Below are 23,132 nucleotides of genomic sequence, written 5' to 3' on the forward strand. Positions count from 1 at the left end.
ATTTGTCTAAAAAACTACGGATTAGAGAACATTAATCTTATTGACGAAAAAAATAGCATAATTTTCAGCTTATGTAATATTTTGTGCACAATTATTTTAAATATTTACAAAGTAATGAAATTGCACAATATATATATTCTGTGTTTATTTTGTAACATTTAGCATGTACCAATCAAATATCAATCAAGTTAATTGTTATCCAGGTAATTATTCTCGCAATGAGAGATATGAACATCGCCAAGCTCACCTCGGACGATTTACCACTATTTCTCGATATCACTACAGATCTTTTCCCCAACGTAGACATTCCGACCGTGGATTACGAGGAAATTATCAGTTATATAACCAACGAGGCAATCAAGCTGAAGCTGCAGGTAATCTACTTAGGAAGGATATAACGTAACTCCAACGATTCTGCTAGCTGGAAGGTGCCAACGTTCTCGTTTTTTATGGACGCGCCGTGCGCCGTGGCCCTAAGGGCATTTATCGGGGAATTATTCGATCCAATGCTTATAAATATTAATTCGTGTATATTAAACTGCGCCGGTATCCGCTTGAGATCATCATTCTCCTTAGAATTTAATTTCCGGCGTTAACGGAAATAGTTATAGAAATTGTTCGGACATGCCGGATAAATCGCCTCCGTTAGGCATCCCGAGATTAATTAATCGCCCAAATTACACGGATCACACAGCCAATTCCCATGATGGTGACGAAAGTCATCGAGCTGTACGAAACTAAGAGCTCGCGTCACTCAACGATGATCGTCGGCGCGTCAAACACCGCAAAAACCGCAACCTGGAAGATTTTACAGAATACGATGACGACGATGAAGAGCGATGGAAAGCCGGGCTTTAACACCGTTCACGTACATCCCATTAATCCTAAGGCACTGAGTCTCAGTGAACTCTACGGCGAGTACAATCTTTCCACCGGAGAATGGCTCGACGGGGTGATATCGTCCATCATGCGGAAAACTTGTTCCGGTAAAACGCTTGATTGATTGCAATGTAATATGTGTAGTGTAATGAGTATGTCACACGCTCTATGGATACACTCGCGAGAGAAATAATTCGTGCAAAGTAATACAGACGTACGCGTTAAAAGAGACATCGTAGAATTCTCACCTGTCATAAAATATTTGTTTTAAGTATAAAAAATATTATAAAACACGGATAACTAATATCGTATAGATATACGTGCATGTGTAAAATGACATATCAATGCTATGCTACTGTATTACATTTCAATTGGATAAAACGAAAATATTATTCGCGCGCGAGATTTCTGTATTTCTGGTAATTGCGAGCAATAAATAAAATCGAAAGGACGAGTGAATATAAACGAGATCATTAGGACGGAAACTTGTTTCGCTAACGTGATTTATGCCCCGAGAGCATGCTACTGTAAAGCTCCGTGCTCTTTTGACAGAGGATACCGCCGACGAAAAGTGGATCCTCTTTGACGGACCCGTGGACGCTGATTGGATTGAGAACATGAACAGTGTCATGGACGACAACAAGGTATATATAACTCCATCCATCCTTCTTCTTGCTTTTCCTTGATACAGCTAAAATTGCGTAAGGCTAACTAGCGTGTTCCGGAAACTAAAATCGTTCCATTTTAAGATGCTGACGTTAATAAATAACGACCGTATCGCCATGCCCGATCAAGTGTCGTTGCTCTTCGAGGTGCAAGACTTGGCTGTCGCTTCGCCCGCGACGGTTTCCAGGGCAGGCATGGTTTATAACGATTACAAGAATCTCGGTTGGCGTCCGTACGTCGATTCCTGGCTGCAAAAGTATGCTGCACAGCCGGAATTCATCGAAGAGGTGAGATATCGTCTCGAGTCGAGTGGCGGGTCATATACAGTTCATTGCTTTTCAATCAGATGAATCAGCTGTTCACGAGCCACGTTAACGTCACGTTGGAATTTAAGCGGCGGAATTGCGAGGAACTCGTGCCTGTTCCCGAATTGAGCGCCGTTCAATCGCTCTGCAAACTTCTCGAAGTATTCGCGACGCCGCAAAACGGCGTTGAATTGGGCGAGGATCGCGATGCCTTCTCTAGTATATGCAAAATGTGGTTTTTCTTTTGGTACGTGCGGCATTTTGAGCATATTTTCCCTTTCACGTGTACTTTGATAGCTGATATTACACGACGACTACGTTTCGACAAGGTGAATAACGAAGATCAAATTCATAACTCCGAGCAACACAGATTCAGATACTAGCCGTCGCCGCTGGGTATCTCCAAGTGATATTAATACTGTAGTTCTCTCTCTAGTGGTTCGCAAGTCGTATTAAACTATAAGTTTCGAGTTAATGACATGCTAATAGTGGTCGAAAGCACTAAATAACTACATTCGGGCGCAACGTTGCAGCATGATATGGTCACTGTGCGCCCCGGTCGACGAGGAAGGTCGTCAGAAGATAGACAGTTTCATAAGAGAGATCGAAAGTTTCTTTCCGTTGCGAGACACAGTTTACGAGTACTACGTGGACTTCCGGCAACGTAATTTCATTTCGTGGGAGAAAAAATTGTCCCCAGCATGGAAATTTCAATCTGAGTAAATGCGCGTGTCATTTAATCAATGTTCAAGTGTAACGTGGCAAAGCATAAATTTTATTTAGAATAATTTTTGATATTTTCAAAAGTTATATAATAAATCGTAATTTTAATACATTAATTGTACGTTTGATAGAGATTAGAATCTCCTAAGCTGAATTCAAATTCTATATATCAAATTATATACATATTCAAATCGGATCATTCAAATTGCCCTCATATTCACATTCAATCGTATCTGTGCATTTTCGAGCAAATCGATAGAGCTGCTGATAATTTATGCAATCTCCTAACAGAACTAGCCGCTAGTAAATTCTGAGTCAATTTACAGCGCACCGTTTTACAAGATAATAGTGCCTACCGTGGACACGGTACGATACGATTACATCGTAAGTTCCCTGCTATCGAATGGTTTTCCGGCACTCGTAGTGGGTCCAGTGGGTACTGGAAAAACGTCCACTATCCGTTCGGCGCTCGAGCTTCTAGACGACACGAAATACGCTGTTCTGCTTGTAAACATGTCAGCGCAAACTACATCCAATAATGTACAGGTACGACTGCGAGCGTGCATCAAATGGATAATAGTTTTAAATATTGGATAAACGTTTTACATTGGCTCTCTTGATTTAGGATGCCATAGAAAGCAGACTGGAGAAGCGAACGAAAGGTGTTTACATTCCCACAGGCGGTAAAACCATGATCGCTTTTATGGACGATTTCAATATGCCCATGAAAGAGAAATACGGCTCGCAGCCGCCGCTTGAATTGATTCGACAGTTGATTGATTATGGATTTTGGTAATATCGTAATCACTAAATATAAGAAGATGTAACGAATACAAAATAAATAGAAACAAATCAGGAAAAAAACAAGAATGTCATAGAATATATATCGGAATGTTTACAATTTGTTGCAATAATTGTGTGAAATATTGTCGGAATCGATAGGTACGATCGTGCGAAGCAAACAAGAAAATACATCCAAAAGATACAATTAATAGCAGCGATGGGACCACCTGGCGGAGGTCGCAACATTATCACGAATCGATTGCTCACAAAGTTCAACGTCATTAACGTGACTTTCCCAACCGAAAAGCAGATTATAAGGATTTACGGCACGATGTTGAACCAACAGCTTTCCGAATTTCACGCCGAAGTGAAAGGGATATGTAAGCACAAAATAAAATCAATTAAATCTAATCGTTATTTTTATAAATTATAAATTTTATAAATTATAATTTTATAAATTTTATGATTGCATTTTTTTCAGCAAACGAGATAACATGTGCCACTATTGAGTTATACAATTACGTGGTCCAGAAGATGCTTCCTACTCCAACGAAGATGCACTACTTGTTTAATCTACGAGATATTTCGAAGGTAAAAATCGAATCAAAGAATCAAAGATTAAAAATCGACATAAAATAACTGGCGGAAATCGTATGAAAGCGGAGATAACACAAATATAAAAATTAGTATCGATCCGAATGGGCGATAGGTTTTCCAAGGTTTGTTGCGCAGCCATAAGGACTATCAGTATTCGAGGCAGACCTTTCTGCGATTGTGGGTTCACGAGAGTTTCCGAGTTTTCTGCGATCGGCTTATTGACGAGAAGTAAGCGCTCAAGAGGCATTAACTTAATTTAGCCTCGGGCACGAGAAGAAAAAATGCTGAGCAATTTCTTTCAGGGACAGAGAGTGGTTCGTGACTCAGCTGAACGATCAGCTTGGGAAGTACTTTGAGTTGACCTTTCATAATGTCTGTCCGGAAAAGAGATGTCCTCTTTTTGGTAAACACACACGATACTTTCATCCCAGATTAATATTAATGCACTCTGATCACCACGTATCAATAATAATAACATTAATAATTAATAGATATTTAATTATCGGCATTATTATTAATAACATGATTACGGTTATCGAGCTTTTACTGTACAAATATTTGCAGGTAATTTCATGAACGCCTGGAACATATACGAGGACCTTTCGGATATCAGTGCCGTAAGACGCCACATGGAGGGACAAATGGACGAGTATAATGTTTCTCCCGGTGTGGTGCGCCTCAATCTCATTCTGTTTCGCGATGCGATCGAGCATGTGTGTCGCATCGTTCGTGTAATATCGCAGGTTAGTGATTCGTATCGCGTACCACATAACAACAAACATTTTATCCGACGGTACGTGTTAAAATTACAAGTTCGTCATTATAACATCATATGTTTCCGCGCGCGAAATAAAATCTTAATAAAAATTCGACCCTTCATTCAAATAATAACGAAAGAAATAGAATTCTATACATTTTTACGTATTTTACTTATTATGATCGGTGTGATATCGATTCGCTGCTACGAATATATGGTCCGTCCGAGTATTAAAAGTCTGTAATAATGTCCTTCGACAGCCCCGCGGTAATGCCCTTCTGGTTGGAATTGGTGGCAGTGGCAGACAATCGCTTTCACGTATTGCCAGTTACATATGCGATCTGTCCACCTATCAAATTGCCGTTACGGAGCATTATAGAATACCGGAATTTCGCGAGGATCTCAAGACTCTGTACTCGATAGTTGGAGTGGAGAACAAACCGACCAGTTTCCTCTTCAACGACACCCAAGTGGTGGAGGAGCAGTTTCTGGAGATTGTCAACAATATGCTGAGTACTGGCGAAGTGGCTAATCTCTACAAGAGCGACGAAATGGAGGACGTAAGTCGGTTAATACGCTCCACGCCACCATCGTTTCATCTCTATTCGAACGTAATCCGCGACATTACTTTGTATAGAACTTTCTATATGAAGAAGAAAATGAGCGAAATTGAAAAGATAACAGAAGCGGTACTTTCAACTTTTTTATTCCAATTTCTGGAATTCATATTCCACTTAATTATTCTCCGTTTCGTTTCTCCATTAAATTCTATTTGCTACTTTTGTATTATCCAAAAATATTTTTTATACTGTTAAAAATTTTAGAGTGTTTTTTGGTCGCATTGTATTTACCGTGTCAGAAGTGGGTTTTTTTTTTTTAATAATTGCAGACCGTGTGAATAAAGTAAATGAATTTGCATGAATGATGTGAATGAATTGCTCTGCACATATGCCAAGAGCCATTTAAATAAATTTTGAAAAATATAATACGAGATACGTGCGGCGCGGACACTTAAAATACTTTTGATACAAATTGTGTTCCTCCGACACAATTCAGCTCGGCGGAAATAAAATCAATACAAGAGCGTGGTACCGCGGGGATACTGATGTGTCGCCGATTTCTAGATTAAAAACAGGCTATCGAAGGAAGTAACGAAGACTGGAAAGATACCAACGAGCGAAACGGTATATTCCTTTCTGATCGAGAGGGCGCGTGCCAATATGCATTTGATCCTGTGCATGAGCCCGATCGGCGATGCCTTCAGGAACAGATTACGGCAGTACCCTGCCCTGATCAATTGCACGACCATCGATTGGTTCTTGGAATGGCCGAGAGAAGCTCTCCTCGAAGTTGGCAACAAGTTCCTCATGAATCTCAATCTGACGCTCACTATCACCGGCGAAAATAAAGTGGTGGGTACGCCCTTCCCCTTTCCGCGCGATCGATTCCATTCGATTCGATTCTTACGATCAACGCGCGTTTCCTACCACCAATCTTCCGCCCCCTCCCCGCCCGCCCTTCTTGCCGACCATTTCGGCGAATCCGATTATTTTCCCATCTACGGTTTGCCTCACTCTGATGATATGGCCGTCTGGCGCATTTCTTTCTGTCCGAGCCGAGATTGGTCGTTTGAGTTCCGCGAGAATGCATTTGATAGTCATAATTTGTTTTGCGAAAACGTACAAAATAATTGTTTTATTTCATGCTTCTTCAATAAGATCGTATCAAAAAGGAAGACGATACAAAAGTCGTTATATTCAGACTTCAGGCAGAAGTCGGTTTGGTCTGCCGTTAAATTCATAAAATTCTCTTCTATTTAATATATAAAACTTCTAGAAATATAAAATTTTCTTGTATTTGTGAGAATCTCTTTTTAAACATCATTTCCTAATTATTTACTATTCACATATCTTTCAATCTTAACGCAATTATGATTCTTACAATTAGTGATATTACATCGCCGAGTGAAAAATGGGCGAATAATCACATATCTGAAATATTTATCTGAGATAATTATATATTTAGCGCGATTGACTTTGATCTAAAGAATATTAGATGAAAATGTACGTCTATCATAAAAGATCGCCATTAATCCTGGCTTACAATACGAGTGCATTTTACACGGGAACCATTTTATCACGTTCGCGAAGCAAGGATACAGATACGTACAACCGGTTAAAAAATTTACACTGCAGCCATAACGAACGCGGACGTTACGAGAATGCACTTTTCTGCAGGAACCGCGGCAATCCGCGACGGCTATTCCATTGCCACCATTGCAGGACCGAATGCGCGATGGAATTGCAGCATCATTCTCTTTGATCCACGACACGGTGTCCCAATTCTCTCGCAGAATGGCCGCGGAAATGAAGCGTTACAATTACGTGACTCCCGTGAATTTTATCGAATTGGTAGTCGGCTATAAAAAGTAAGAACTGCGCGAAAGCACGAAACCGTCGAAAATTTATAATTTAAGATTAAACGGGATAATAATATTCTAGCCATAGTTAATTTAGTATATTTACTTCGATATTCTTAATGCTTCTCTTGTAATCGATATATTACTTCTTTCGACCAAACTCGTGTTATCCGTATTCGAATCGCGTAGGATGTTAGCGGAAAAAAGACAAGATTTAGCAGATCAAGCGAACAAACTTCGCGGTGGTCTCTCGAAGATCGACGATACCCGGGTGAAAGTTAAAGAAATGGCGGCGGAGCTCGAAGTCACTCAGCAGCAAGTTCATAAATCTACGAGAGAGTGTGAAGAATTCCTCGTAACGATAGGTACACGGCGCCACGCGACAGTGATATATTATCAGCGGCATTTATCAGATTAATCTATAAGAACTTATTGCTTTTAACGCCCATGCTGGTTCTAACTTCCCCCGCGCACTTAATTAATCATACGGTATTCCCTTCCTATGGCGAGTGCATCGTACACCGCTTTTAACCTTTATGTTATGCTTACGATGCGCAGTGAACCAACGACGTGACGCTGACGAAACGCAGAAACAAGTCGCTGCCAAATCGCAACGCATCGCCGAAGAGCAGAAAGAATGCAAAAAGCTCGAGGAGCTTGCGCGAGCTGATTTAGCGTCCGTCGAACCTGCTTTGAACGAAGCCGTTAAGGTTGTTAACGAATCATTTTCTGTGAATTAGCCAATTTCAAACAATATTAAAACTTCTGATTGCTTTGTTCTTTAATCTTCTCGGTTTATGTGTTTTATAAATTATTAATTTAAATAAAATAATTTAGCTCTTTCGGTAAAAGAATTCGCATGATAAATGCAACGCTGAAGTAACAATAACTTTGGATTATAAACGATTGAAGATAAAAGGACTTTAATCTCTCAATTAAATTTCTATTCTCGAAAAATGTATTGAAGAATCTGCAATCGACAGCAAAAAGCAAAATATATCTCGTACATGTTTTTAACAGTTTGCTTTTTGAAGAATATTTTACTGATAAAGCAATAAATGTGCTGAAAATTTGATGGAAATAAATTTATAAGAAAATGGCGGATGATTCTAGGCGTTGGAAGCATTGAGCAAAAAAGATTTAGCAGAAATAAAATCTTTTACGCGTCCACCGCCAAAAGTCGAGATGGTAATGGAAGCTGTGATGATCCTAAAGAACTCGGAACCGACATGGGCGGAAGCAAAACGCCAACTTAGCGACGTGAACTTCATTAATACAGTGAGTGACAATGCTGCGATTGTATGCGACAAGACTATTCTACTCGTTCCGCAAACTAACTCTGATTTGATTTCTAGCTTCGAGACTTTGACAAAGATCATATATCGGACAGAGTTCTACGAACAATAGCCAAGTACACATCCAATCCCGAATTCGATCCTGCAAAGGTCGGTGCGGTCTCCGTAGCAGCCAAGTCGCTTTGTATGTGGGTGATAGCTATGGAAAAATACGGCAAACTATACAAGTAACTTATCCAAAATTTCACAACACGCGAATCCGTCAAATTTTTCACATTTTTCTTCTACAAAATATAAATATCTGCGATTTAATATATTTCTATAATAAAAAATATATATTTTTATTCCTTTGATTTTTTTTTCTCATAAATTTTAAAATTTCCACAAAGCAACAACTACATTGAAGTGACTGTTATTAATCAATTTCTGTGTCGTATCATCTCCTTTTACGAATAACAACCTAATTTTACACTTTCGCGATGCGTCGTAGGATTGTGGCACCGAAACGGGAAAAACTGTGGGCCGCGCTAGAGTCACTGAAGCAGAAGGAAATGGCCTTAGACGAGGCAATGCAGCAGCTGCAGAACTTACACGAACAGCTCGAGAGATTACAGAGAATGTACGACGCGAAGATGAAAGAAAAGGAGGATTTGATTAGGCTGGTGAGTACACCCGTGTTTCTTGTACTTTAGAGACGAAATGATCTCACATAAAGCCAAGAAGGAATGGACCGGTAAAGGAAGTCGGCCAGTTCAATTCGGCTCTCCGTCCACCAGTAACACTCATAGTTCTATAAACTTATACCTTAGTAACTGCAGAAGCTCGCATTCGCTCGGTTTCCATGGCAAGATGTATCCCTTCAACAGAATCTTAGCATCCATATTGATGCAGAATGAAACCGCAAATTTCGAGAGTTGATGGAGAAGTTACTTCTAATGAAACCTGATTCTTAATATTTGCATTAATATATAAGCTATTTTAATATTAATTAAGAAAAGCAACCTGTATTTAATTAATATTTCAACATTTGTCTTTTTTTTGACAATAAATCAAAGATATTGGTATTTGCTGGATTATATTTCATCTGTAAAAATCTTTTTTCCTTTAGGCTGAAATGTTAAAACTGAAATTGGAGCGTGCGGCGATGCTAGTGGACGGACTTTCCGAAGAACGAATTCGATGGGAAAATACAGTGGCGTCGTTAGCCGAGTCTTTCGAGTGGCTACCCGGTGATTGCTTGATATCAACTGGATTCGTGTCGTATCTGGGCCCGTTTGTGTCCAATTATAGACAGGAACTAATAAGTATTTGGTCTAAAGAAGTAAGTTCGAGAATCGTCTTTGGTACTCTTTATCATACTTTTTCTATCAATTTACATTGCAAATTATCTGCGTAGAATTCGCGGATTAATGAATTATTACGTGGAATGCCATTTATATTCCCAACAAAAGTCATTAATTGGAACAAAATTAATTGCACGAGAAAATTGACTTTTACTGTTTCTATTTTGTTATAATTATTTATTTTTATTTCAATCGATATTAATAAAACGATCGGTCTTTTTTATATAAAAACAGAAAGTTTATTTTAACCGCACTACATATAATATATCTAAATATCTAAATATCTAAATATCTAATAAATAACAAGTACAATATTTATACGTGAACTTATCGCACAATTAAGGTGCAAGATAGAGAAATATCAACGTCGCCAAATCTAGATGTGAGGGAGTTCCTAGCTGATCCGTCGACAATCAGGGAGTGGAACATTCAGGGATTACCGTCTGATGGATTTAGCACGGAGAACGGCATCATAGTGACGCGAGGAACGCGTTGGCCCCTCGTAATCGATCCACAATGTCAAGCGGTGAAGTGGATCAAAAATATGGAAGCAAAAAACGTAAATGTCCCGTGTCCGCGTTACCGATATCCATCAAAGAAACTAATATCCCCGCAGCAATATATTGGATTTAATATGAAATTAAATAACAAATTTGAGATAAATCGAGATTTTAACCGATAAAAATCCGAGAATTTACTTTGTCATTTTAACGTAACGATTACAATCGCAGTCACTGAAAGTAATCGACTTTGGTCAAGCGGGCTTTATGAGAGTTCTGGAACAAGCAATTCAGTTCGGAAACCCAGTACTGCTCGAAAATATCGGAGAGACCCTCGATCCAGGCTTGAACCCGATTCTCCAAAAAGCTTTCATTAAATCAGGTAGAACTCAACGTCGATTTCATATAATAATTATATTCACGTAATTGTGTTATACATTTACGTGGAAATTATAAAAAGTTTCTTTAACCGTTAATATTACGAGCTACTAAAAAATTACCAGTAATAAAATTCCCATTTAAATCGCTTCTAAAAAGAACTAATATACAAAAATATTGATATATTTTTAATAATAATTTTCATTAATACATTTTTAACCATCTTATTCTGCTGAAAAATGTGATTAGTCTGCTATACAACAAAAATAACGTTCGCTATAGAACGCAACAGTAGTGAATTTCGTTTAATTTTGCCCGCAATTTTTCGTTACTCTGCATTTACGATGATACGCGTTGCAGGTGACCAAATGATGATCAAAGTTAACGATAGAATGATCACTTACAATGAACAATTCCGTCTATTTATGACTACAAAACTCTCAAATCCCCACTACGCTCCAGAGATATCAACTAAAACGACATTATGCAACTTCACTATTAAGGAGCAGGGTAAGTAATTGTCTTACCATATACTTTAGAGAAAGCTAGAATAAGATTAGGGAATATAACTCTATTCCGTGTGCAGGTCTCGAAGCGCAACTACTAGGAATCGTGGTCAGGAAGGAGAAGCCGCAACTCGAGGAACAAAAAGACAATCTGGTCCTTACGATTGCATCCGATAAAAAGACCCTCAAAGAACTAGAGGACAAAATACTTCAGTAAGATCTACAAGAAAATATCTTAAGCTTTAAGCCCAAGCGTTTTCCGTTTCGAACACAAACGCAATACGTTTTACGTCAGTCCACAATAATACGTGATTATTTGTCTTGATGATTAACTCTCAGAGATGTTTACGAGTAATTAGTTGAGGCAATTAACAAAATACTTGAAATACATTTCTCTGTCAGCCTGCTCAGCGTGGCGGGAGAATCTCTGTTGGACGATTTAAACTTGCTGAACACCCTGCGGACATCAAAGGCAACATCTATCTTCATTCAGGAATCTTTAGCTGTTAGTGAACGGACAGAAAAAGAGATAGATCTAGCGAGAGAGGGATATCGACCATGCTCGAAACGTGCCGCGATCCTTTTTTTCGTCCTGAACGACATGAGCGCTATCGATCCCATGTATCAGTTCTCCCTCGATGCATACAACGCTCTGTTTATGCTCTCCATCGACAAGAGCCCCAAAAGAACAAATTTGTCCGAGAGGATCGATAGCTTGAACGAGTATCATACCTACGCGGTTTACAGGTATGATTAAATATGGCAATTTTATTTTTACTACAAAGTTCTACGTTTCTGGTATTTGCTAATTGAAAATTGCAACTGAAATTCACGAATACGTCGTATCATTTTATTAAGTGATTACTAATTTGCATCAAAGAGCGATGTGAAATCTACGTACATTACTATCTCGAGTGATAATATTTGAAAAGAATTTCTTGAAATTAATTTAGAAGAGAAAGTGTACTAACGCAATATGTAATCTTTGCAAAAAGGTTTTTAATGAAAAATGTATCTTACTTCCACCAGAACCTTATCTTTTGCATAGTATCATAAATCAACGTTTCGTGAAAAATGTTAGCTTGAGACGTGCAAACTTGCCGAGATGTGACACCGTTATAATCCCTTTGCGTCGCAGATATTTTGAAATATACAGAAGAGAGATGTATAATCCTAAGGAAAATTGATCCGACGGATTTTATTTTTACGGATAGGAACACGTGCCGAGGTCTGTTCGAGCAGCACAAGCTACTTTTCTCTTTTCACATGTGCGTCAAGATATTGGATGCGCAGGGTAAGATCATCCCAGGAGAATACGCGTTTCTGCTGTGCGGCGGGATCGTGCTGGACCGAGAAAATCAGCCGGACAAACCCGTGCCTTGGCTGCCGGATGAAACTTGGGACAACGTCACCGAACTCGACAAGCTGCCCGGATTTCACGGACTCGTATCTTCTTTTGAACAACTCCCGCGAGACTGGCACAATTGGTGCGTACAACGTTACACAATGTTATTATTTTGTCATGCTACTTCGACACTTTTATCCCTTTTGATAGATTACTGCTATAATGCGATTTTTAGCTTTCTTCCTTGTGTTTCATTTAAATTTGCATAAATTAAACACAAAGAAGTTACTTATTAATTATAAAAAATTATGTATAATTGCGCTATTCAATTTTTATATAAAAAAATGATATCTGTCGCATTAAATTAAAATTGCATTGAAAAATATTACAATTATTTATTTAAATATAATTACGTTGTCTGTTAGAAATATTTTCAGCAAATATGTTTTCTGTGTGATGTCCTTTTATCCCTCTAATGTTTAGGTACATCAGCACGGAGCCGGAAACTATACCGCTAGTCGGAGAATGGGAGGAAGTGTGCACCGAGTTTCAGAAAATGTTATTCATTCGCAGCTGTCGACCTGACAGAATATCTTCCTGCATCACGACTTATATCATGCGCAATCTCAGTCAACGTTTTGTAGAACCTCCTGTACTTGACCTAAAAGCGGTGCTAGATGATTCCATAGCACAGACACCATTGATATTCGTGCTTTCGCCCGGCGCGGATCCTATCAGTGCACTCATACAATTAGCTGACAGTCAGAGCATGACTGCTCGATTGATGACGTTATCATTAGGTCAAGGGCAGGCGCCTATTGCCACAAAGTTAGTAGCAAAAAGACTTATATGTTGTGATTGTAGAGTATAATTGTAATATTTAAAATATACTTTGAACTTTTGAAAAAATAAGACCTAAATACGTGATTATATTTTCCATTTTGTTCATGCAATAAAATTTTTTATATAATAATACTCAAAATAAAGCATTTAAAGTAAATTATAAGAACATTCGTCAAATTTATAATTATGTAAAATTATATTCTCATTGATTTTTATATCATTTTATTCTTTGCGCAGCATGATAGAAATCGGTGCCAAAGAAGGATCTTGGGTATTTCTCGCGAATTGTCATCTCTCGCTCAGTTGGATGCCCAAACTCGATAAGATCGTGGAAACGCTTAGTTCACGACAAACTTTGCACCCAAGATTTAGGTAAGCCAGAATTACGAAATATGATCTTATATTATTTCTTTATACAATATTATTCCTCGCATGATATATCATACTACAAAAAAATCATAGATTATAGAAATTTCAAGTTTATCGCAAATCTAAAAATATTTAAAAATAAATAAAGTTTCTTACGAAGAATATAATTGTGAATCCCCAAGTATTTGTATATTAATTAGATATATTGCAGCAAACATTTCAAAATTGCTGGTTTAATTTTTTCATAGATTATGGCTTAGTTCGAGTCCGACTTCTCAATTTCCTATATCGATCCTTCAAGCCGGGATAAAAATGACCACTGAGCCACCGAAAGGATTAAAAGCCAACATGAAGCGCCTTTATGGTTTAATCACCGAGACGCAGTTCGACTTGTGCCAAGAAAAGTCTAAATATAAAAAGCTGTTATTCGCATTGGTCTTTTTCCACTCTATTCTTCTAGAGCGAAAGAAATTCCAACAACTCGGTTGGAACATTGTCTACAGTTTTAACGATTCTGATTTCGAGGTATTTCCCAGCTAAAATTGTAAGCGGCATACGCTATAGGAAGCTTTTTATTCATTTACGATTTATTTAGCGAAATGATATCTCGAGAATCAAGTCAGCACTCTTTACGTTTAAATTCGGCTCGTCGCAGCCTGACGCTCGATGATGAAGAAGTACAATTGTCATAATAGCCGGATATCTGTTGCAGGTTTCCGAGAATCTGCTGCAAGTTTACCTGGATGAATATCCAGTCACACCGTGGGAATCTTTGAAATATCTCATAGCAGGTGTTTGCTATGGTGGTCACGTGACCGACGACTGGGATCGCCGGTTGTTGATGACATACGTCCAGCAATATTTCACGGAAGACATCCTGACTATCCCCCATTATCGTTTGTCATCACTGCCCACCTATTACGTGCCTCGCGACGGCTCCTTGGAGTCCTACCGCGACTTTATCGCGATTCTGCCGAACATCGACAAGCCGGAAGCGTTTGGTCAACATCCAAACGCGGATATCGCCTGCCTCATAATGGAAACCAGAAACATGTTTGAGACTTTGATGAGCCTTCAAATACAGCAGGTCAACGTCGAAATGGATGAGAAGAAAGAAGAAAAAGTAAGTAAATAAAGCTCTCGATCTCATCGGCGATAAATCAGCACAGATTTATAAATTTATTTATCTTAACTTTGTAAACTTTTCCCTCTTATCTGATAAAATAAAAGAGAGTAAATAAGTATACCGCGGAATAAGAACATCGGTTCTGTTGATCTTTGCATTATTTAATTCAATGTAAGCAATCTTGATATCACTGCTTTTACATCACGGACATTTTCTTATCGTAACTTTGTTAATTTTGCCTTTCAGCAATTTTGTGCTGATATTACAGCAAATGTAATTACTGATCGATCTCGCATCGTGTCTTACAGGTAATGCATCTCGTGGACGACGTTCTCTCAAAAATACCGGTAACGATCGATTACGAGACAACGGAGAAACTGATTGGGCCGAATAAGACACCATTGGACGTGGTGCTTCTGCAAGAGATAGGACGCTACAATGCGTTGTTAAGAAAAACTCGTGAGAGTCTGGAAGAACTTCAACGCGGAATTATGGGATTAGTAGTGATGTCGCGAGAGTTGGAAGAAATCTTCGCGTGCATATACGAAGGCCGGGTACCGTCTCTATGGCTGATCGCATATCCGTCTTTGAAACTGCTCGGCGCTTGGACGAGGGATTTAATCAATCGAGTCGAGTACTTCGCCAATTGGGCTCGAACCACTCATCCGCCGTTGCTCTGCTGGCTAGCAGCATATACATTTCCGACAGGTTTCCTTACTGCGGTGCTACAAACTTCGGCGAGACTATGGAACGTATCTATCGATTCGTTGTCATGGGAGTTTACTGTCTTTTCAACGGACGAGTCCGCCATAATCGAGCCACCCACGGTAACTACGAGCGATTAGGCTAATTGCTTATCGGACCGGCTTTGGTCCAGAACCACTAATATCAAGCACTGTTCTACTACTAAGAAGCTTATTGCCTTGCTGGAATAAAGCTGCTCATTCCTCAAATAAATATCTCGTTAACGTAAATTGTTCATACAATAGGATTGCTTTTTAAACGAAAAAAGATATTTAATTATTCTATAATAATATTTTAAATTTATATGTAAAAAATTTTTGTTTTGATCCTCATGACTCTTTTTTTGTCACATATAATAATATATGGCAACCTATTGCGAAGAACATATATTATTCTAACCGAATCACATACACATATTCTAATCGATTATGATGACAATCATGAACGCGTGCGATTACATATTGTTTCATTTTAGGATGGCGCATATATACGCTCTATTTTTTTGGAAGGCGCCGGATGGGATAAAGAAAATGCCGTTCTCATCGAGCCCGAGCCCATGCAACTTATATGCAACATGCCGGTAATTCATTTTCGACCCGTCGAGCAAGTTAAAAAGAAAGCCAAAGGTAAGAGAATAGCCCTGTGCAATTATTAAAATTATTTGACCGTATTTGAATTTTATAAACGCATTAATCAACGCGCAAGTATGATATTAATGGGAAAAGTGTAATTTTAATTGCAATCCACATTTACTTAACTTTTGCAGACCTCTATAGCTGCCCATGTTATTATTATCCTCAAAGGAGTGGCGACCAAACAAGACCCGCGTTCGTAGTCGCCGTAGATCTCAAAGCTGGACCGCAAGGTCCAGACTTCTGGGTGAAACGAGGCACTGCGCTTCTACTGAGTCTAGCCGTATAAACTTTTCAGTTATACACGTCAATTCATGATGTCACAAACCTCAGTTTAATTTTAGCAATAATATATTCATAGTATTCAGCAGTTTGCTTAAAATAATTTGTCTTTATAACATATTTTTATATTATTTGTGTTATATAAATGATTAATAAAGATTGAATCTATATTGTTGTGAGAAATGTGGCTATATTGTGTAAGATAACATAGAAATTAAATTTATAAATTATTTTATGCGTATACTAAAAGATCAATTACAAAAAAAAAATTAATTATTTTTTTAATATTGTGTGTATGCAAAATTTTGATTTAACAATAAATAATAGCACTATCAACACAACTGATAAGATAAGCAGCACCATCTTTTATGATTTAGTTGATACATAGATGTAATCGTATGATAAGTAAAAATACTTTTTAATAATTCTCAAAATAGAACATACTAAATAAACATATAATTATGTTACATATTTCTGCAAATTATTTAAAGCAAACATTTATAAGTATTGCTATTTAAAAGTTTTTATTTAATCAGTACGATAAAATACCGAATATCGGTACTTCTCGAATACTGTTTCATAAGAGATAGATAATAGTATCTGTAGTAGATACTTCTCTCTTCACCAACTGATAAGGACTGATGAACGCTGCATGTCGATACTTGTGAGCAGCAAACTATTTTATTTTATAACAAATACAATATTTACTTACCACAGATATTTATACTTTAAAGCAGAACTGGTAATTTTATGATTATATCTACATCAATCTTGCGTGTATGTTTTATGAACATTATGTTTAAACAAAAAGATTGTTTTTACGCGTGCGCAATGTCACCTATATAAATTATTATAAATGAATATTTAAATTATTATATAATTAGCATTTCTCATCTGAGTAATTATGAATATATTAAAATTGAAAGGTTCCAAAAAATGACTATATTATATAAAAATGTTATCACGTTACCACAGCAGATTAACAAAATTTTTATTTTAAATAAAAAATATGAAATTTATTTTTAATGAATATATTTTATGTTTTATATAATTTATATATAATATTATATATAATATATATATATAATATTATAGTACAACATTATTATTATTTTATTAATATTTTTATATTATAATTATAATGTGTGTTAAAATATATGGACTTTTATCAAATTAACAAAAATTAACAAAAACAGAATTGTTTATTGCATAAACGCTCAGCTCTGCTTTAAAGTATTAATATTAATATGTATTATAAAGAAAATATAATTAAAATTTTGCCAATTAAAAACTGTATTAAATTTTAGCAATAACTAGATATATGTATTATATTTGAATAATTAAATAATTGTAATATAAAAAAGAATTGCAATATATAGAATTGCAATAAGAAAGAATGTACCAATACTTCTTAGTTATGCAGAAAAAGCCATTTTGCGAAGTGTATTTTAAAAGACCCTCAAAATTTATGACGTTTTGCAGAAAAATAATTAGAACGTCGATGAAATCCGCTCCATAAAAGTAATTCAATTACATAAATTGCTGTATACATATAACCACAGCTTTTTCGTCACACCAATGAATGGTGCAAATGAAACTGTATTTTGATAATTCATTCTTTTACAAGAATAAGTAAAAGATACATTTATAAACATTGAAATTACATTGAACATTATATTCTTCAAATTTATATTTTTTAAATTTTGATTTTTAAATTTAATTTCATATAAATTATATTATAAATATTTGATAATTTTAAAAGAGTAATAAATTCCATACATAATTTGTGTAAAATTTGAAATTTTTCATTATCAAGATAGAAAGAATTTTATATTTTATTATTTGTTTGTAAAAATGCAAATCACAGGCGAGGACGTATTATTTTTCATATAATTATCATAATCTTTAGCAACTATGTAATAAATATTCATAAATAAAAGAGCAACAGATAATATCAGTATTTTATAGAATAATTAAAGTATGATAAATTAATTTACTCACCGATCGTTGTATCCTAACTACGTACGCCATCCAGCTATACCTAGATAATTAATAAACATTTTAATTGCATTGTTATATATTTTATGTATGTGATTGTTATACATTATTTAATTGTTTCCATTTTGATTCAATCATAACCTTGAACGTGATATGTGCATAATAGATACAATAAATTGCGTGAATAATTATATGAACATTTTGATGAATATTTAATAAATGTTTTAACAAATATTTTGATAAATATTTTTAATACATACTTGATAAAGATAAATTGTATTTACCTGCTAGGATATTGCAGTTTGCTCCAATGCAAATTCCTCCTGAAAATGCTTTGCATTACGTCCAGCGAGGAATCGATGAATGTTGAAAACCATACTTACACACACCAACACGCGCGCGCACACACACACCCCCCGTTATACGCACCACTGAATGAAAACAACTTGCATATTTTATTCGTGCGAAAATCGCGGAATCGCGTCGCATATTTACAAAACACGAAACGCAAACGCACACTTTGTATTGCAACGCGGTCACGCACTTAATTATAACTGATTATACGAGCGAACGAATCAAACGACTAACGGTCGCGGGAAAGACGTGTACCCTGTACTTGACTCAAAATCACGATGCAGCATTTTATGAAATCGACGTTAATCACAAATATTCGCGGCAAATAATACACTCTCAACACTCGCCCGTCACTTTAATCGACACTCCCGACAAAAATTCGTACTTCGCAAACCTCGTTTTGCATTTTTAATACGAATAAGTACGCCAGTAATCTCAAAACGTTCACACTTTTCATCCGGAATCAAAGCGCTAATAGCGATTGTTGTTTCAACTAACTAGCAAGTGTCGATAAGACAGCGAATCTAAGCATCGATCATGTAATTTTTTTTAGGAGCGGAAACGTAAAAAGTGAAAATTTTATGTGAATAGAATTGTCGAATTCACATAAAATTTTCACTTTTTACGTTTCCGCTCCTAAAAAAAATTACATGATTGATGCCCTGATATTGATAATATAGTGTCATGTCCATCGAGGAATTGATGAAAGTTTAAAATTATACTTACATACACACAGAGCGCGCGCGCACACACATACACACTACATTACACACACTATTGAATAAAAACAACCCGCATACTTTATTCGCGCGAAAATCGCGGAATCACGTTGCATATTTACAAAATACGAAATGCAAACGCACACTTTGTGCTGCAACGCGGTCACGCACTTAATTATAGCTGATTATACGAGCGAACGAATTAAACGACTAACGGTCGCGGGAAAGACGTATACCTTGTACTTGACTCAAAATCATGATGCAGCATTTGATGAATTCAATCATAAACATTCACGGCAAATAATACGTTCCCAACTCGCCCGTCACTTTAATCGGCACTCCCGACAACAATTCGTATTTTGCCAACCTCGTTTTGCATTTTTAATGCAGATAAATATGCCAGTAATCTCAAAGCGTTCACACTTTTTATCTAGAACCAAAGCGCTAATAGCGATTTTTCTTTCAACTAACTAGCAAGTGTCGATAAAACAGTGAAGTCTGGTGTTGGTAACATTATAATACAGCGGCTGGTAATACAGCGCATTATCTTACTAATTGGTAAAAAAGGAATAGCTTTTCTCTTTCGTCGCTGCACGCGCTACCTTATTTATCAAATACGGTTAGTTTTCCTCGGCGCGTCCGGAACATTTAGACTGAATGTTTTGTGAGTAATCGTGTATTTTATCCGTATTAAAAATGTATAATCAGTGCGAATTTTTGTTGGAATTATCGATGAAAGAGACAGACGCATGCGGAAATGTATTATTTACTGCTGATGTTCACGATTAACATCAATTTTCTCGATTGTTGCATCGCGAATCGAGACCGGTACAATTTTGGTGAGTACAGATTTTGACGTCATAAATATGCTATGCACAATACAGTATGCTATTCAACTGGATAGCATGTTGAAAATTCAATCTCTCGGAATTAAATCAAGTAAAACGTAGTTGTGCTGTGTGTCTGTCCATATCTGATAATGCGACCGTCAAAACAGTTGTCGTTTATTCCGCTCGCTCTGAGTGCATGTACAATATCAGTTACAATTATGTATGTGGACATGTTACAGTACAGAATGTTTTATCTCGCATTTGCATTTCACGCAACGTACCATATTCGAGATATGAATCTGTGATTTTTGTCTAACAATAAGTAAATGTCAGTTGATTTTTATTCTACAGTATAGCTAACAATAATTGCGGTTTTTCTTCTTTCCTGTTTTTTTCATCGATTCTTCTATGGAAATGATGCATATGTAGATGATGAAGCAATCTCAAGCAGAATCTACAACAGATGGAGCAAATTACAATAACCTGGTAAGTACAATTAGTTGTCTGTTATTTAAATATTTTAATGTATGTAATCTTGTAATAACAAAAAATTAGAATCTATTAAATATTTATTATGTAAGGTATTTGAAAACGTTTATTATATTTATTAAAACATTTGATAAATATTCGATGACAGAATCGTTTATAAATTCGTCAATTTTCAGAGCATAACATACATTGAATATTTATCAAAATTCTTAAGGAATTATTCACTCAGTTTATTACACTTCATTGATAATTATATTTTAATCAAAACATAAATATTTAAATACGTAATAATAAGTATATATGAAAAATGTATGATAGTTACAACTAAAATATATATTAATTTTTTTAGGTAAAACTCTCTTTGAAGGTGTAATAATTTATTAGGATACAATGACTGGTAAGTGATTTATTTATTAAATTTACGTAATTGCGTAAAAGACTGATATCATTGATATTGATATAATTTCAATATCTATGAATCTTTAACTTTACCTTATTAATAAGTTTAATTCGAAACATAGTACGGTTTAAAATTGCACTTTTCGGAATCGTAGTTAACCAAATAATTCATGTAAAGTTATGCTTTGAAAATTGATGAAGCTATAAACGATTCTATTATCGAATCTTGTAAGTTGTCTCGATGTACAAAAAGAAGATTGACTTCGCAATTCAATCCATTGCAACAAAATCGTTTTCGAACTTCCGCATTTGCGGCCAGTATATAAGGATACAAGATAGATGAATTGAAGTGAAAGAGAGAAATAGGGACAGACGAGACGAGATTAAAGGTTACCAGTCTTGTGGCGGATCACAAGCAGCAGGTCGCTCTCACGACTCTGACCCTCTGTACTACGCAATTATTTCTTATTCTCAACGTAATGGCGCTCAACGAAGATCCTGGAGCATTCAGAGGTCTTTCCTAGCACCCGGGTTAATAGTACGGACATCACTTTTTCTTTCTTGCCTTACAGGTGCTACTACGTCTTTGCCATGTCTCCCATTTGTCTATTTCTCTTCTCCAATGTTGCTAACATAAAAGTACTCAAGTTATTCGAAGCTTTCTTATCTGATTTATGCACTGAGAATTTTTCTTGTGACACTAGCATTTTTATTTGCCATTGTGTCTGTACGATCTTTGAATATACTATGTATATTCTTATTTAAAGTACGATTTTATGCAGCTCTTAATCTTGTTTTATAGATTTCTTTCTTTATACTGTTTATACTTATTGCAATTTTTATAATCTATTTATTGCCACTTTTAAGACTTTTATTCGCAAATTTGAGAAATTGATTTTAGATTTGCAAAGTTTAAAAATCTCTCTCGAATAGGAAAAAACTCCTGCGAAGAAAACTATTTTGCATTTGATTTTAATAGAAATGAATATCTTCGTTAAACGAATTTATATTGCTTTGCGCACTTTGCGTCCGATGTTGTCCGAAGCAGAAGAATAATAGAGGACCGCGAATGAGTAATAGCTGGATAACTACCTGGACAGCCAGGGAAAATATTTTCGGTCGAAAGTCTCTTATGCAATAATGAAGGATTCTCGGCAAGAGATTGTAATAAAGAATATTGTTTTATTGCAAGCCAAAGTGCTGATCAAGCAATCGTTGGAATAATTAATTACGTCCATTGTTTATTTTTAAATCTTGTTATCATAATCTCTAAAATCCCACAGCATCTAGGAGTCTCAGAGGTATTAGTGCGATAGCATCTGTGACAGGAAATTATCTATTCTCATTGCATAGCTAATTACTAAACATTCTGCATATAGCAACAAAGCACACACACACACACACACACACACACACACACACACACACACACACACACACAATTATGTCTCGATTATATTATAATAAAATATAACCTACTTTAGTACTATACGGAAATTGTTCTGTGTATGTGTGTGTGATATATCAAATATCACAATATTATTTAATACTTTATTATAAAATAATGATGTTTCACAATATCACGCAAAATCATGAAAAAGGAAAATCGTGGTGTTACACACAAAAATCATGAAAAAAGAATATTGATAGTAAAATAGATTAGGCATATAAAAATTTATCCTAATTAAAAATATATTTGTTATAAAAATATGAAAAAGAGTAAGTATTTCACAAGTATAATATCATAAGAAATTATTATGCTTGTTCTCAATAACTTTTTATTCAATAACGTCTCTCAAGTAATATCGGCTAGTAATATATTGATGCCCAAAAGCGCTTTTTTATTATCAG

The 23,132-nt window shown here is 36.1% G+C and overlaps 1 protein-coding gene and 1 long non-coding RNA gene across 2 annotated transcripts in view; both read left to right on the top strand.

Moving 5' to 3' along the window:
- kl-2 (dynein heavy chain 2, axonemal kl-2) overlaps positions 1-17,537 on the top strand; it is a 38,269-nt gene extending 20,732 nt beyond the window's left edge. Inside the window, exons 29-63 of the mRNA XM_012367635.2 lie at positions 204-374; positions 695-986; positions 1,432-1,523; positions 1,629-1,832; positions 1,892-2,097; positions 2,384-2,569; positions 2,900-3,119; positions 3,199-3,365; positions 3,516-3,736; positions 3,838-3,947; positions 4,066-4,181; positions 4,256-4,356; positions 4,518-4,696; positions 4,971-5,270; positions 5,835-6,122; positions 6,948-7,138; positions 7,319-7,494; positions 7,688-7,839; positions 8,243-8,407; positions 8,485-8,651; positions 8,915-9,086; positions 9,533-9,745; positions 10,111-10,326; positions 10,499-10,649; positions 11,006-11,155; positions 11,232-11,364; positions 11,554-11,898; positions 12,366-12,638; positions 12,980-13,324; positions 13,577-13,711; positions 13,957-14,233; positions 14,421-14,831; positions 15,143-15,661; positions 16,054-16,204; positions 16,345-17,537. Coding sequence (XP_012223058.2) covers positions 204-374; positions 695-986; positions 1,432-1,523; positions 1,629-1,832; positions 1,892-2,097; positions 2,384-2,569; positions 2,900-3,119; positions 3,199-3,365; positions 3,516-3,736; positions 3,838-3,947; positions 4,066-4,181; positions 4,256-4,356; positions 4,518-4,696; positions 4,971-5,270; positions 5,835-6,122; positions 6,948-7,138; positions 7,319-7,494; positions 7,688-7,839; positions 8,243-8,407; positions 8,485-8,651; positions 8,915-9,086; positions 9,533-9,745; positions 10,111-10,326; positions 10,499-10,649; positions 11,006-11,155; positions 11,232-11,364; positions 11,554-11,898; positions 12,366-12,638; positions 12,980-13,324; positions 13,577-13,711; positions 13,957-14,233; positions 14,421-14,831; positions 15,143-15,661; positions 16,054-16,204; positions 16,345-16,499 — 7,350 coding nt within the window. The 3' untranslated portion in view covers positions 16,500-17,537. The remainder of the gene's footprint in view (positions 1-203; positions 375-694; positions 987-1,431; positions 1,524-1,628; positions 1,833-1,891; positions 2,098-2,383; positions 2,570-2,899; positions 3,120-3,198; positions 3,366-3,515; positions 3,737-3,837; positions 3,948-4,065; positions 4,182-4,255; positions 4,357-4,517; positions 4,697-4,970; positions 5,271-5,834; positions 6,123-6,947; positions 7,139-7,318; positions 7,495-7,687; positions 7,840-8,242; positions 8,408-8,484; positions 8,652-8,914; positions 9,087-9,532; positions 9,746-10,110; positions 10,327-10,498; positions 10,650-11,005; positions 11,156-11,231; positions 11,365-11,553; positions 11,899-12,365; positions 12,639-12,979; positions 13,325-13,576; positions 13,712-13,956; positions 14,234-14,420; positions 14,832-15,142; positions 15,662-16,053; positions 16,205-16,344) is intronic.
- Positions 17,538-20,193: 2,656 nt separating this feature from the next.
- Positions 20,194-21,404, top strand: LOC136999406 (uncharacterized). The gene is made up of 3 exons (XR_010889791.1): positions 20,194-20,402; positions 20,745-20,879; positions 21,232-21,404. It is a non-coding gene; the product is annotated as an uncharacterized lncRNA (long non-coding RNA).
- The last annotated feature ends 1,728 nt before the right edge of the window (positions 21,405-23,132 follow it).

This window comes from Linepithema humile, chromosome 4, assembly GCF_040581485.1.
Source record: "Linepithema humile isolate Giens D197 chromosome 4, Lhum_UNIL_v1.0, whole genome shotgun sequence".
In the NCBI taxonomy this organism is placed as follows: domain Eukaryota; kingdom Metazoa; phylum Arthropoda; class Insecta; order Hymenoptera; family Formicidae; genus Linepithema; species Linepithema humile.